Raw genomic sequence first — 14,751 nt, 5'->3', positions numbered from 1 at the left:
AGAGCTGCAGTCACTATTCTGCTGGTGGAGTCACTGTGTACATACATTACATTACTGATCCTGAGTTACATCCTGTATTATACTCCAGAGCTGCACTCACTGTTCTTTTCTCCGGACACTGATCTATGATGACGTGGTCTCCTCTGATTCCCCCAGGCCATGTATGTGTACATGAAGGCGGCCTTTCTCAGCATGCTCCTTCCCGATGAGCCTCGGCCTTTCGATGAGAGCGAGGTGGAGTTGTTCAGGTACGGACTCTGTAGCGCACCCTTTCTCCACAGACATGTGAGGAGCCAGTAACCGCTCACCTTTTGTCATCCACAGACTTGTGCCTTCATTAAAACAGAAAATAGCTGGAAAATCTCCCCCCACTGAAAAGTACGTGATCCGGAAGGCAAGGAGGTACCAGGTCAAGGATCCTGTCGGGCTACCGGTTCCTGCACTGGTGGGTACATCGCTATTGTGATTAGTCCCGATGGCAGTGATAAGTGCAGTCGTATTGCTTTCCCTCAATAAGCATTGTGAAAGGGGGCTGTCTTAGCTAGTAAAATAATCAGTCAGCCCCCTCCATACACAAAAGCAGCTATCATGCTGAGCAGGACCAATGGGCTGCGTACCTGATGTTCCACCCTTTGTCTTGGCCACCACCTTCCTCTCACAAGTAGCCAGGACAGACCTCCCCTCTGGCTGTGTTTGTCTCTAGCTCCTCCCCTCTTCTCTGGCTGTGTCTGTCTCTAGCTCCTCCCCTCTTCTCTGGCTGTGTCTGTCTCTAGCTCCTCCCCTCTTCTCTGGCTGTGTCTGTCTCTAGCTCCTCCCCTCTTCTCTGGCTGTGTCTGTCTCTAGCTCTTCCCCCTCTTCTCTGGCTGTGTCTGTCTCTAGCTCTTCCCCCTCTTCTCTGGCTGTGTCTGTCTCTAGCTCTTCCCCCTCTTCTCTGGCTGTGTCTGTCTCTAGCTCTTCCCCCTCTTCTCTGGCTGTGTCTGTCTCTAGCTCTTCCCCCTCTTCTCTGGCTGTGTCTGTCTCTAGCTCTTCCCCCTCTTCTCTGGCTGTGTCTGTCTCTAGCTCTTCCCCCTCTTCTCTGGCTGTGTCTGTCTCTAGCTCTTCCCCCTCTTCTCTGGCTGTGTCTGTCTCTAGCTCTTCCCCCTCTTCTCTGGCTGTGTCTGTCTCTAGCTCTTCCCCCTCTTCTCTGGCTGTGTCTGTCTCTAGCTCTTCCCCCTCTTCTCTGGCTGTGTCTGTCTCTAGCTCTTCCCCCTCTTCTCTGGCTGTGTCTGTCTCTAGCTCCTCCCCTCTTCTCTGGCTGTGTCTGTCTCTAGCTCTTCCCCCTCTTCTCTGGCTGTGTCTGTCTCTAGCTCTTCCCCCTCTTCTCTGGCTGTGTCTGTCTCTAGCTCTTCCCCCTCTTCTCTGGCTGTGTCTGTCTCTAGCTCTTCCCCCTCTTCTCTGGCTGTGTCTGTCTCTAGCTCCTCCCCTCTTCTCTGGCTGTGTCTGTCTCTAGCTCTTCCCCCTCTTCTCTGGCTGTGTCTGTCTCTAGCTCTTCCCCCTCTTCTCTGGCTGTGTCTGTCTCTAGCTCTTCCCCCTCTTCTCTGGCTGTGTCTGTCTCTAGCTCTTCCCCCTCTTCTCTGGCTGTGTCTGTCTCTAGCTCTTCCCCCTCTTCTCTGGCTGTGTCTGTCTCTAGCTCTTCCCCCTCTTCTCTGGCTGTGTCTGTCTCTAGCTCTTCCCCCTCTTCTCTGGCTGTGTCTGTCTCTAGCTCTTCCCCCTCTTCTCTGGCTGTGTCTGTCTCTAGCTCTTCCCCCTCTTCTCTGGCTGTGTCTGTCTCTAGCTCTTCCCCCTCTTCTCTGGCTGTGTCTGTCTCTAGCTCTTCCCCCTCTTCTCTGGCTGTGTCTGTCTCTAGCTCTTCCCCCTCTTCTCTGGCTGTGTCTGTCTCTAGCTCTTCCCCCTCTTCTCTGGCTGTGTCTGTCTCTAGCTCTTCCCCCTCTTCTCTGGCTGTGTCTGTCTCTAGCTCTTCCCCCTCTTCTCTGGCTGTGTCTGTCTCTAGCTCTTCCCCCTCTTCTCTGGCTGTGTCTGTCTCTAGCTCTTCCCCCTCTTCTCTGGCTGTGTCTGTCTCTAGCTCTTCCCCCTCTTCTCTGGCTGTGTCTGTCTCTAGCTCTTCCCCCTCTTCTCTGGCTGTGTCTGTCTCTAGCTCTTCCCCCTCTTCTCTGGCTGTGTCTGTCTCTAGCTCTTCCCCCTCTTCTCTGGCTGTGTCTGTCTCTAGCTCCTCCCCTCTCCTCTGGCTGTGTCTGTCTCTAGCTCTTCCCCTCTTCTCTGGCTGTGTCTGTCTCTAGCTCTTCTCTGGCTGTGTCTGTCTCTAGCTCCTCCCCTCTTCTCTGGCTGTGTCTGTCTCTAGCTCCTCCCCTCTTCTCTGGCTGTGTCTGTCTCTAGCTCCTCCCCTCTTCTCTGGCTGTGTCTGTCTCTAGCTCTTCCCCTCTTCTCTGGCTGTGTCTGTCTCTAGCTCCTCCCCTCTCCTGTGGCCATGTCTCTAGCTCCTTTCCTCTCTGCTGTCTGTGTCTGTCTCCAACTCCTCTCCTTTATCGCTAGCTCCTCCCCTCCATAGAGTTTTATGAGCACCAACTGTCATCTCCTATTAGAAATTTGAAAACCTGTCTCCACTAAACACAGATTTTACTAATCAAATGAGAATGAATAATCCGTCCGGGAGGAGAAAGAAGCAGATTTCTCTGATGAGATGTATTACAAAGTCACACTTTAATGACCACTTTTTTCTCCCCCTTTTTTTCCCCAAGAGCCATAACTGTTTTTTTTTTTTTGTTTGTTTGTTTTCTAGGGACAAGTTGTAGCTTTAGAGGACACCATTCATTTGATCATATAATGTTATGGAAAATTAAATCTGGTGCTTCTAGACTTTTTTTTTTTTTTTTTTTTTTTTAAATTATTTATGTTATTTACTTTATAGGTTAATTTTGCATTTCGATAGCTCGAACTCTTCCTGACTCGGCAGTAACAAATGTTTACTTATTCTTGTATTTCGGTGGGGTGGGGACGCAAAGCGGTGGGAGAAGAGAAGACGACTTAAAATTTTATTTATTTTTTTGATGATTTTTTTTCTTTAAGTCTGCTTACAGGACGATATAGCGCAGCATTTCAGAATTGCAGAAAGATGGTAGAAATAACAAGCCCCTATGAAGTCCAGCCTGTGGCTGTGCTTCACATGAGCACCAATGTGGCGGCAACATGGCAACCCATAGGCATCCTGTGATCGCGCGCACCGCTGTGTGTGGGAGAAATGGGGCGATGGGCGCTAGAACGGAGACTCCACCGAGGTCGGACAGAGATTGACAGCAGCGTTCGATTAGTCAGACTGCAGCGACTGTACCTGGCTCTGATCGCTGCTGGTGCCAGCTGTATAACACAGCCGGCGCCCACCATGAGTGGGATGAGCTCAGCGCCAGAGCCCCATACCAATGTATCCTCTCCATGACATACCAGTACGTCCTGGGAAAGTAAAGTGTTAATGAACGTTGTGTGTGCCCCTTTAAGCAGTGGCGACATCTGCTTTCTCCTGTCCTCCAGGAGATGATGTACTTGTGGAATGGCTTCTCTGTGATCGGTAAAGACGTCCACTTGACAGAAGACACCCTGGATACAATCTGTGCGGCTGAGAACCGCCTGCTCCAGATGCCAGGTGAGTAATGTGCCAGCTGTGGTGCTGCGCCGCCATCCCGAGCAGGGGTGCCATATGGCAAACCGTGAGCTGTATGGAGACCAGGACCCAACATCATAGATGACTCCATGTCTTCTCGTGACAGCCAATGACTACCAGGACGATGACCGCTGCTCCATTTTACTTCTGAAAGGACTGTGTCTGAAGCATCAGGGAAAGCTGACCCAAGCGGAGCAGTGCTTCACCGACATCTTCCAGAGGTGACCCATTCCTGGAGAACTACACCAAGATATGAATTATAGTGCCTAGAAATCCTGCCGGGAACAAAGGGGTTAATCTGCTGATCTTTCATTTTAGTATCATGATCATACTGCTGGGGGAAAAAATGTTGCGGAAAGATAGGATAGAGAGGAGAGGCTCCTGCTGCTGCCAATACTCCTTCAGCTACAGGCAGGATAGTGATCTCCTGTGATACTGAAAGTCTGTTACTACTTATATTCTTGTACATAGGGGGCAGTATTATAGTAGTTATATTCTTGTACATAGGGGGCAGTATTATAGTAGTTATATTCTTGTACATAGGGGGCAGTATTATAGTAGTTATATTCTTGTACATAGGGGGCAGTATTATAGTAGTTATATTCTTGTACATAGGGGGCAGTATTATAGTAGTTATATTCTTGGACATAGGGGCAGTATTATAGTAGTTATATTCTTGGACATAGGGGCAGTATTATAGTAGTTATATTCTTGTACATAGGAGCAGTATTATAGTATGTTATATTCTTGTACATAGGGGGCAGTATTATAGTAGTTAGATTCTTGTACATAGAGGCAGTATTATAGCAGTTATATTCTTGTATATAGGGGCAGTATTATAGTAGTTACATTCTTGTACATAGGGGGCAGTATTATAGTAGCTATATTGTACATAGGGGCAGTATTATAGTAGTTATATTCTTGTACATAGAAGCAGTATTATAGTAGTTATATTCGTGGACATAGGGGGCAGTATTATAGTAGTTAGATTCTTGTACATAGGAGCAGTATTATAGTAGTTATATTCTTGTATATAGGGGCAGTATTATAGTAGTTACATTCTTGTACATAGGGGGCAGTATTATAGTAGCTATATTGTACATAGGGGCAGTATTATAGTAGTTATATTCTTGTACATAGAAGCAGTATTATAGTAGTTATATTCGTGGACATAGGGGGCAGTATTATAGTAGTTATATTCTTCTACATAGAGGCAGTATTATAGTAGTTATATTCTTGTACATAGGGGGCAGTATTATAGCAGTTATATTCTTGTACATAGGAGCAGTATTATAGTAGTTATATTCTTGTACATAGGGGGCAGTATTATAGTAGTTACATTCTTGTACATAGGGGGCAGTATTATAGTAGTTATATTCTTGTACATAGGAGCAGTATTATAGTAGTTATATTCTTGTATATAGGGGGCAGTATTATAGTAGTTATATTCTTGTACATAGGAGCAGTATTATAGTAGTTATATTCTTGTATATAGGGGGCAGTATTATAGTAGTTATATTCTTGTATATAGGGGGCAGTATTATAGTAGTTATATTCTTGTACATAGGGGGCAGTATTATAGTAGTTATATTCTTGTACATAGGGGGCAGTATTATAGTAGTTATATTCTTGTACATAGGGGGCAGTATTATAGTAGTCATATTCTTGGACATAGGGGGGCAGTATTATAGTAGTTATATTCTTCTACATAGAGGAAGTATAATAGTTATATTCTTGTACATAGGGGGCAGTATTATAGTAGTTATATTCTTGGACATAGGGGGCAGTATTATAGTAGTTACATTCTTGTACATGGGGGCAGTATTATTGTAGCTATATTCTTGTACATAGGGGGCAGTATTATAGTAGTTATATTCTTGTACATAGGGGAAGTATTATAGTAGATTCTTGTACATAGGGGCAATATTATAGTAGTTTTATTCTTGTACATGGGGGCAGTATTATAGTAGTTATATTCTTGTACATAGGGGGCAGTATTATAGTAGTTATATTCTTGGACATAGGGGGCAGTATTATAGTAGTTATATTCTTGTACATATGAGCAGTATTATAGTAGATTCTTGTACATAGGGGGCAGTATTATAGTAATTATAGTCTTGGACATAGGGGGTAGTATTATAGTAGTTATATTCTTGTACATAGGGGCAGTATTATAGTAGTTATATTCTTGTATATAGGGGGCAGTATTATAGTAGTTACATTCTTGTACATAGGGGAAGTATTATAGTAGATTCTTGTACATAGGGGCAGTATTATAGTAGTTTTATTCTTGTACATAGGGGGCAGTATTATAGTAGTTACATTCTTGTACATAGGGGGCAGTATTATAGTAGTTATATTCTTGTACATAGGAGCAGTATTATAGTAGTTATATTCTTGTACATAGGGGCAGTATTATAGTAGTTATATTCTTGTACATAGGGGCAGTATTATAGTAGTTATATTCTTGTACATAGGGGGCAGTATTATAGTAGTTATATTCTTGTACATAGGGGGCAGTATTATAGTAGTTATATTCTTGTACATAGGGGGCAGTATTATAGTAGTTATATTCTTGTACATAGGGGACAGTATTATAGTAGTTATATTCTTGTACATAGGGGGCAGTATTATAGTAGTTATATTCTTGTACATAGGGGACAGTATTATAGTAGTCATATTCTTGAACATAGGGGGCAGTATTATAGTAGTTACATTCTTGTACATGGGGGCAGTATTATTGTAGCTATATTCTTGTACATAGGGGGCAGTATTATAGTAGTTATATTCTTGTACATAGGGGAAGTATTATAGTAGATTCTTGTACATAGGGGCAGTATTATAGTAGTTTTATTCTTGTACGTAGGGGGCAGTATTATAGTAGTTATATTCTTGTACATAGGGGGCAGTATTATAGTAGTTATATTCTTGGACATAGGGGGCAGTATTATAGTAGTTATATTCTTGTATATAGGGGGCAGTATTATAGTAGTTACATTCTTGTACATAGGGGAAGTATTATAGTAGATTCTTGTACATAGGGGCAGTATTATAGTAGTTTTATTCTTGTACATAGGGGGCAGTATTATAGTAGTTACATTCTTGTACATAGGGGGCAGTATTATAGTAGTTATATTCTTGTACATAGGAGCAGTATTATAGTAGTTATATTCTTGTACATAGGGGCAGTATTATAGTAGTTATATTCTTGTACATAGGGGGCAGTATTATAGTAGTTATATTCTTGTACATAGGGGGCAGTATTATAGTAGTTATATTCTTGTACATAGGGGCAGTATTATAGTAGTTATATTCTTGTACATAGGGGGCAGTATTATAGTAGTTATATTCTTGTACATAGGGGCAGTATTATAGTAGTTATATTCTTGTACATAGGGGCAGTATTATAGTAGTTATATTCTTGTATATAGGGGGAGTATTATAGTAGTTATATTCTTGTACATAGGGGCAGTATTATAGCAGTTATATTCTTGTACATAGGGGGCAGTATTATAGCAGTTATATTCTTGTACATAGGGAGCAGTATTATAGTAGTTATATTCTTGTACATAGGGAGCAGTATTATAGTAGTTATATTCTTGTACATAGGGGACAGTATTATAGTAGTTATATTCTTGTACATAGGGGACAGTATTATAGTAGTTATATTCTTATACATAGGGGCAGTATTATAGTAGTTATATTCTTGTACATAGGGGCAGTATTATAGTAGTTATATTCTTGTACATAGGAGCAGTATTATAGTAGTTATATTCTTGTACATAGGGGACAGTATTATAGTAGTTATATTCTTGTACATGGAGGCAGTATTATAGTAGTTATATTCTTGTACATAGGGGGCAGTATTATAGTAGTTATGTTCTTGTACATAAGGGGCAGTATTATAGTAGTTATATTCCTGTACATAGGGGCAGTATTATAGTAGTTATATTCTTGTACATAGGGGACAGTATTATAGTAGTTATATTCTTGTACATGGAGGCAGTATTATAGTAGTTATATTCTTGTACATAGGGGGCAGTATTATAGTAGTTATGTTCTTGTACATAGGGGGCAGTATTATAGTAGTTATATTCTTGGACACAAATTAATAATAATCTTGTTTCTTTCTCTGCAGTGAGAAGAAGATTAAGTATGATCACCATTTAGTCCCGAACTCCTTGCTGGAGCTGAGTCTCCTTTACATGCAGCAGCGCAGAGGAGAAGACGCCATCCCATTCCTGCGACGTGCTAAGTATGTAGCTCTTTGTCCGGCGCCCATTGCTGTCACGTTGTTGCGCTCGCTGTATAGGGAGCTGCCCCTTTATAGGAGCTGAGGAAAAAATCCTCCAATATTTAAGAAAAAAACAAAAACAGGCAGAGATGCTTTACCTGTATAGACAGGCCTCAATGCAAATGCACTAACAGGGTGCAGCGGACCCAAGTAAAATGGCAGCTGCACAGGTGCAATAATACCAAATGAAACAGCCAGCCTGCAATCAGGGATTGGCCGTGTGGTACACCAGTGCAAAAAAATAATCCGCATGTGGCAGTGTTCACACAGGGAATGCAGAGCGTATGGTTCACAGCCTCTTAGTAACACCATATTGGGGGGCTGCCCAGTGCTAACTATAATGAACAGAGGCCACATACGGATTATTTTTTTGCACTGGTGTACCACACGGCCAATCCCTGATTGTAGGCTGGCTGTGTCATTAGGTATTATTGCACCTGTGCAGCTGCCATTTTAGTTGGGTCCGCTGCACCCTGTTAGTGCAGTTGTATTGAGGCCTGTCTATACAAGTAAAGCATCTCTGCCTGTTTTTGTTTTTTTTCCCTTTATAGGAGCTGCCGGCGGCCAGCACTGTATAATGTAATTACTATGTGACAGACTGGCAGCATTTTCAGTAAATGAAGCGCTGAGCTTTATGTCCGTCCTCATGTCAGACTCGTGGAGCTCACGGTCCTTTCCCTCATCCTCGTCTTCCTTTTTGTTTGTTTTTTCCTCTAGAAACAATTACAAGAATTACTCCATGGAGTCGCGCACCCTGTTCAGGGTCCACGCCGCCCTCTCGAAGCTGAAGGCCCCGGACTCTGAGGAGAACAGCACAGATGGCGCCAGCGTTTCCTGACTGCTGCACCCAATGCCACAGATGCAATATGGTCGCCAGCCCCGTTGGTTTCCCTCGTTAGCGCCCACAATCTGCCCCATGTGACTGAAGAATTGTCTGTTACGTGTTTTATATTAATTGGTGTGAAGACTGATCCTGCAGGAGCCAGAAAAAAAAAGAGGGCTCCGCACCCCAGTGTGTCCTCTACCGCAGCCAATCAGAGCTTACTATTCATTCTCTCACCTTTGCTGGAGAAATGAGACACAGACTCTGGTTGGTTGTCATGTTCTTTTATGAGGCCCAGTGACTGCAGCGCCTGCAGCATACGGGCTGTAAATGTAATAAATTGTATAGTTGTTATAGCATTTTGTCCGGTGTTCATCTTATAATGGTAAGTGAGCAAATTCTGACCGTCCACAGGGTGACTAGGACTAAACTATGTGACATGGAGTCTGCTCCTCCCACCACAGGGTGAGTCCAGTGGGAAGAGCTAGATATGCAGGTTGTTCCAGCACAGGGTGAGTCAGGGGGGAGGGGCTAGATATGTAGGCTCTCCCTCCCAACATATGGTGAGTCAGGTGGGAGGAGCTATATATGCAGGCTGTCCCTCCCAGCACACGGTGAGGTGGGAGGAGCTAGATATGTAGGCTATACCTCCCAGCACAGGGTGAGTCAGGTGGGAAAAGATAGATATGCAGGCTGTCCCAGCATACGGTGAGTCATGGGGGAGGAGCTAGATATGCAGGCTGTCCCAGCACACGGTGAGGTGGGAGGAGCTAGATATGTAGGCTATACCTCCCAGCACAGGGTGAGTTAGGTGGGAGAAGATAGATATGCAGGCTGGCCCTCCCAACATATGGTGAGTCAGGGAGAGGAGCTAGATATGCAGGCTGTCCCTCTCAGCACATGGTGAGTCAGGTGGGAGGAGCTAGATATGCAGGCTGTCCGTCCCATCACAGAGCAAATAGTCACATGATTGTATAATATTGGAGTAAAAAAATTTGGTATATAAGAACACTTAATGAAGGAGAACTGGGGGGACATTTGCCAAAAATTGAGACTTTATTGAAATGCAACCACAATAGCGAAAAAAAAACGGACAAAGGATAAATACACTTCACCACAGGCACAACTTTGAAGAATTTGGAGGAAAACAATAAACTGATTTAAAACTATAACATCTAGACAAAAAAAATAAAATAGGCGTAAGTGCAGTAATGAAGGCTGTGTTTTTTATTGTTCCTCTGCTTCATAAATACAACTTCCTAAATCGTCTTCGTTAAACCTTTTTGCTGCAGTAGAGTCTGTAAGTCCCATATTTATCAAGAGTGATCTGAAAAGATGTCCTATATCCAGCAGAGCTCCTGTGCCTCCCTTTCTGAGCCGTAGATGTTGCAGGAGGGAGGAGAAGGGGTTGTACACAGATTTCCACACCAGGGGCAGGAGAGAAAGTATCTCGGGGAGGGCAGAGAAAACAGGCTGCATTAATGGAGGGAAGTACATGAAGATGAAATCCGTGCAGGATAGAAGCTGTGCTGATGTAGTCACTAATTCACTTCATAGATTTTAGCTCCGTAACCTCTCCATCTCTCAGTAAGGCACGTTGAGCTTTATGTGCGAAGTTGACAGTTGGCACCATGTTGCATTTTGGTGTGCTCAGCGCACCGTCAAAAGGGCGCATGCACCGACAAAAGCATACCAGCGCGCGGCCTGCGTACCCAATGCTAAAGATAGGGGACGCAGATTGTATGCGTCTTGTGCCCATATGAGCTGACCGGAGGGGGCGCGGCAGGGGGCAGAGCTGCACGGCGGCCGTGCGCTGCGCCTCCTAATGCAAGTGTGAAAGTAGCCTTACAGGTACAAGTCGCCGTGGATAAGTCTCTATGGGTTTTCCACATCTTGCCACTGAGATTATTCCCCATTCCTCAAGGCAAAACTGCTCCAGATCTTTCAGGTTAGGCCGGGGTCACACTAACCGACGCAAAATACGGTCCGTAGTTTACATGCGTAATACGGATGAATGACCCCTAAATAGTGCTCCGTATGTCATCCGTAAGCAAGGTGTGGTCGCGTATTTTGCGCATGTCAGCATCTGTATGGCATCCGTATGGCGAGATTTTCTCGCAGCCTTGCAAAATGGACATTTAACGGTTTTGAGGCCTGCTAACAATTTAAATCATTAGCCTGCACCCTATTTACACTGCGTTCCAAATTATTATGCAAATTGGATTTAAGTGTCATAAAGATGTAATTTTTTGTTTTTCAAATAAACTCATAGATGGTATTGTGTATCAGGGCTCTTTAGATCACTGAAATCAATCTCAAACGCCTGTGATAATTAGTTTACCAGGTGAGCCCAATTAAAGGAAAACTACTTAAGAATGATGTTCCACATTATTAAGCAGGGCACAGGTTTCAAGGAATTTAGGAAAGAAAACGAATCTCTCTGCTGCTGAAAAGCATCAAATAGTGCAATGCCTTGGTCAAGAGATGAAAACATTAGATATTTCCCAAAAACTTAAACGTTATCATCGTACTGTTAAGAGATTTGTGGTTGATTCTGAGCATAGACATGTTTGTGCTGATAAAGGCAGAATGAGGAAGGTTTCTGCCAGGCAAGTTCATTGGATTAAGAGAGTGGCTGCTAAAAAGCCATTACAAACCAGCAAACAGATATTTAAAGCTGCTGGTGCCTCTGGAGTCCCTCGAACCTCAAGGTGTAGGATCCTTCAAAGGCTTGCTGTGGTGCATAATCCTACTATTCGGCCACCCCTAAACAGTGTTCACAAGCAGAAATGGTAGCAGTGGGCCCAGACATACATGAAGACTAATTTTCAAACAGTCTTGTTTACTGATGAGTGTCGAGCAACCCTGGATGGTCCAGATGGATGGAGTAGTGGATGGTTGGTGGATGGCCACCATGGCCCAACAAGGCTGCGACGTCAGCAAGAAGTGGAGGAGTCATGTTTTGGGCCGGAATCATGGGGAAACAGCTGGTAGGGCTCTTTAAGGTTCCTGAAGGTGTGAAAATGACCTCTGCAAAGTATATAGAGTTTCTGACTGACAGCTGTCTTCCATGGTATAAAAAGCAGAAATGTGCCTTCAGGGGCAAAATCCTCTTCATGCATGACAATGCACCATCTCATGCTGCAAAGAAGACCTCTGAGTCATTGACTGCTATGGGCATAAAAGGAGATAAACTCATGGTGTGGCCACCATCCTCCCCTGACCTCACCCTATGGAGAACCTTTGGAGTATCATCAAGCAAAAGATCTATGAGGGTGGGAGGCAGTTCACATCAAAACAGCAGCTCTGGGAGACTATTCTGACTTCATGCAAAGAAATACAAACAGAAACTCTCCAAAAACTCCCAAGTTCAATGGATGCAAGAATTGTGAAGGTGATATCAAAGAAGGGTTCCTATGTTAACATGTAACTGGGCCTGTTAGGATGTTTTGGAGTTAAATAGCTTTTTTGTTCGGTGAATGTGACCTCCTAATGCTGCAAATTCCACAAATGAACATTTTCAGTTCTTTAAAACATATCAAATGTTTAGAAATTCTACTGTGCCTAATAATTTGGAACAGTGCAATTTGAGTTTTTATTCATTTTGGAGATTATACTGTTATTATTGGGAGGTTTCTTCAATAAAATTTGATGTATACTCTAACCGGTGATGACTTTTATTAGACTGACTGTCATTTGTACCGACTATTTAGGAAAATCAGAGAAAAATATAATTTGCATAATAATTTGGAACACAGTGTATTGGTTCAGGAACAGGTGGCTGCCTCCATTCTGTCCATTAGTGACCTTGCCTTCAATAGGTGTGTTGGTGTTGTATGTGCAACATGGCAAACAGTCTGAGTTTCAACACAACAGAGCAGGTTCTCTTCAACTGGCCTTTGTCACGCCGCTTTGGTCAACTATACCCAGTGATAGTGGATCCGCGGAGGAGGAGACGCATGTGGGTCCTTCCACTTTTGAGGCAACGACTGACAAGAGGCCATTTTCACCGCCTCTATTCTTCTCTGCGGGATCATCCAGCTAAATTCTACCAATACTGTCGCATGAGCCTTGCAACATTTGATCGACTCTTGGAGACAGTGCACCCTGGGATAACCTTTCAGGACACAAGGATGCGCAAAGCCATATCTGCAGAGGAGCGACTTCTACTCACATTACGGTATGTACTACACAACCACATTCTCTATGCTCATGATGTGTTGGCCAAAGTAAGTATTTATTGCTTCTTGGACTAAGTTTTATGCCCTCATCTTATTCCAGATATATTTAAACTTACACACCAGAATGTTATGTGTAATATGTCCTCAATATCACGTAGTCATTGTGCGGCCAAATATGTGTGTGTTAGTAGATATGAATCAATAACAAGTTTGGTATGTATGTACCTGGTTTTTTTGGAATTTGTGCATTCTAAAATCTTCCTTTTCTGTTGTTCTTCAGCTTCCTGTCCACTGGCCTGTCTTATGCCGCCCTCCACCATGAGTTTCTCATTGAAGATCTACCATTTCTGGCATAGTCAGGTCGACATGTAGTGAAATCTGGACAAGACTACATCAACTCGTCATGCCTGAGCCCAGGATGGAAGACTGGTTGAGGATATCAAGGGACTTTGAGGTGGAATGCCAGTTTCCTAATTGGATTGGGGCCCTTGATGGCAAACATATCCGGGTGCGTAAGCCGCCGAACTCTGGCTCCCAATTCTTCAATTATAAACAATACTTTTCTGTTGTATTGTTGGCTCTGGCCGACCCTCAATACAAGTTTATAATTGTTGACATTGGGGTCTATGGAAGGACGGGAGACTCTAGAGTCTTCAATACTTCCATTATGGCTCGGCGGCTACGCACCAACCAGTTGGATCTACCCCCACCACGCCAGCTACCAGGCTCCACTCAAGAATCTGTCCCTTATGTCCTTGTGGCAGATGAGGCGTTTCAGTTATCACGCAATGTCATGAGGCCATATCCCCGGCGCAACCTGGACCACCGGCGCAGAATTTTTAACTTGTGCCTATCACGTGCTCGGCGACTGGTGGAGTGTTCCTTTGGCATTCTTTGTGCCAAATGGCGGGTACTCCAGTCTGCCACTCAGTTGAGTCAACAGAATGTTAATGAAGTAGATAAAGCCTGTAGGGTTCTTCATAACTTCACCAGGATACATGATTGTTCTTCCTCTGATGGTGTTGTGCGTGGGTCAGACAATGTGCGCAGGGTGAGACCACCTATCAACCTTCAACGTAGACCGCTCTCTGGCCTCAAAGTGCGTGATATTTTCACTAATTACTTTATCTCACCTGAGGGGGCAACTAACTTCTTGGCAAGAGCATGCTGTGTCCATGTTATAATTTTTGGTTTATGTCTGTCTAAATATATATTTTTAAACCCCTTATGATTCTATGACTGTTTAATTGCATTGGTAAGCGTATGTTAGTTTGCTGACACCTTTTTTTTTTTTTTTAGAATTGAGACAGAGACGTAAAATGTAGTAGACAAATGTTTACTTTTGCCTTATTTGTTTTTTTTTAGAAAAACATATTGTTCCCGTATGATCAATGTGGCAATGGGCCAAATTGGCCTTTGTGCAGATGTGAAAATTGGGAACAAATAACATTTTATGACAAACAAAACAACCACAAAACCATTAGCCAATACCAAAATGGCATCATTATAAATTTTGGTAGGTTGGGGGAGGAGAAGGCGGAAGACCAGCCTGTGTTTGCTACTGGCTACTTTGCCCAACTTGGCCCTCGCCCCGTGTGGGGGCATACTGTTGCCCATGATGGGGGTAGTGTACTGCCTCCTGTGATTGTGGTTGGTACTGGCCAGAGTGATACTGGAGAGGGGCCTCTTGCTGGGGCTGGTCTCATACCCACCAAAATAGCCATGTCGTCCCCAACCAGGTTGGGACAAGCCTCCAACACTG

The 14,751-nt window shown here is 43.7% G+C and overlaps 1 protein-coding gene across 2 annotated transcripts in view; it reads left to right on the top strand.

Annotated features, from left to right (window-relative positions):
- LOC141099288 (tetratricopeptide repeat protein 39A-like) overlaps positions 1–9,164 on the top strand; it is a 32,288-nt gene extending 23,124 nt beyond the window's left edge. For both annotated transcript variants that reach the window (XM_073587499.1, XM_073587500.1), the window contains exons 14-19: positions 157–248; positions 325–445; positions 3,562–3,673; positions 3,798–3,912; positions 7,830–7,946; positions 8,703–9,164. In XM_073587499.1, the coding sequence (XP_073443600.1) occupies positions 157–248; positions 325–445; positions 3,562–3,673; positions 3,798–3,912; positions 7,830–7,946; positions 8,703–8,823 (678 nt within the window). In that variant the 3' untranslated portion in view covers positions 8,824–9,164. The remainder of the gene's footprint in view (positions 1–156; positions 249–324; positions 446–3,561; positions 3,674–3,797; positions 3,913–7,829; positions 7,947–8,702) is intronic.
- The last annotated feature ends 5,587 nt before the right edge of the window (positions 9,165–14,751 follow it).

The sequence above is a fragment of the Dendrobates tinctorius genome, unplaced genomic scaffold (assembly GCF_039654945.1).
Source record: "Dendrobates tinctorius isolate UK_male_01 unplaced genomic scaffold, ASM3965494v1 ptg000099l, whole genome shotgun sequence".
NCBI classification, from domain to species: Eukaryota; Metazoa; Chordata; class Amphibia; order Anura; family Dendrobatidae; genus Dendrobates; species Dendrobates tinctorius.
The sequence above is the reverse complement of the archived record's forward strand: the minus strand, read 5'-3'. Positions and strand labels throughout refer to the sequence as shown.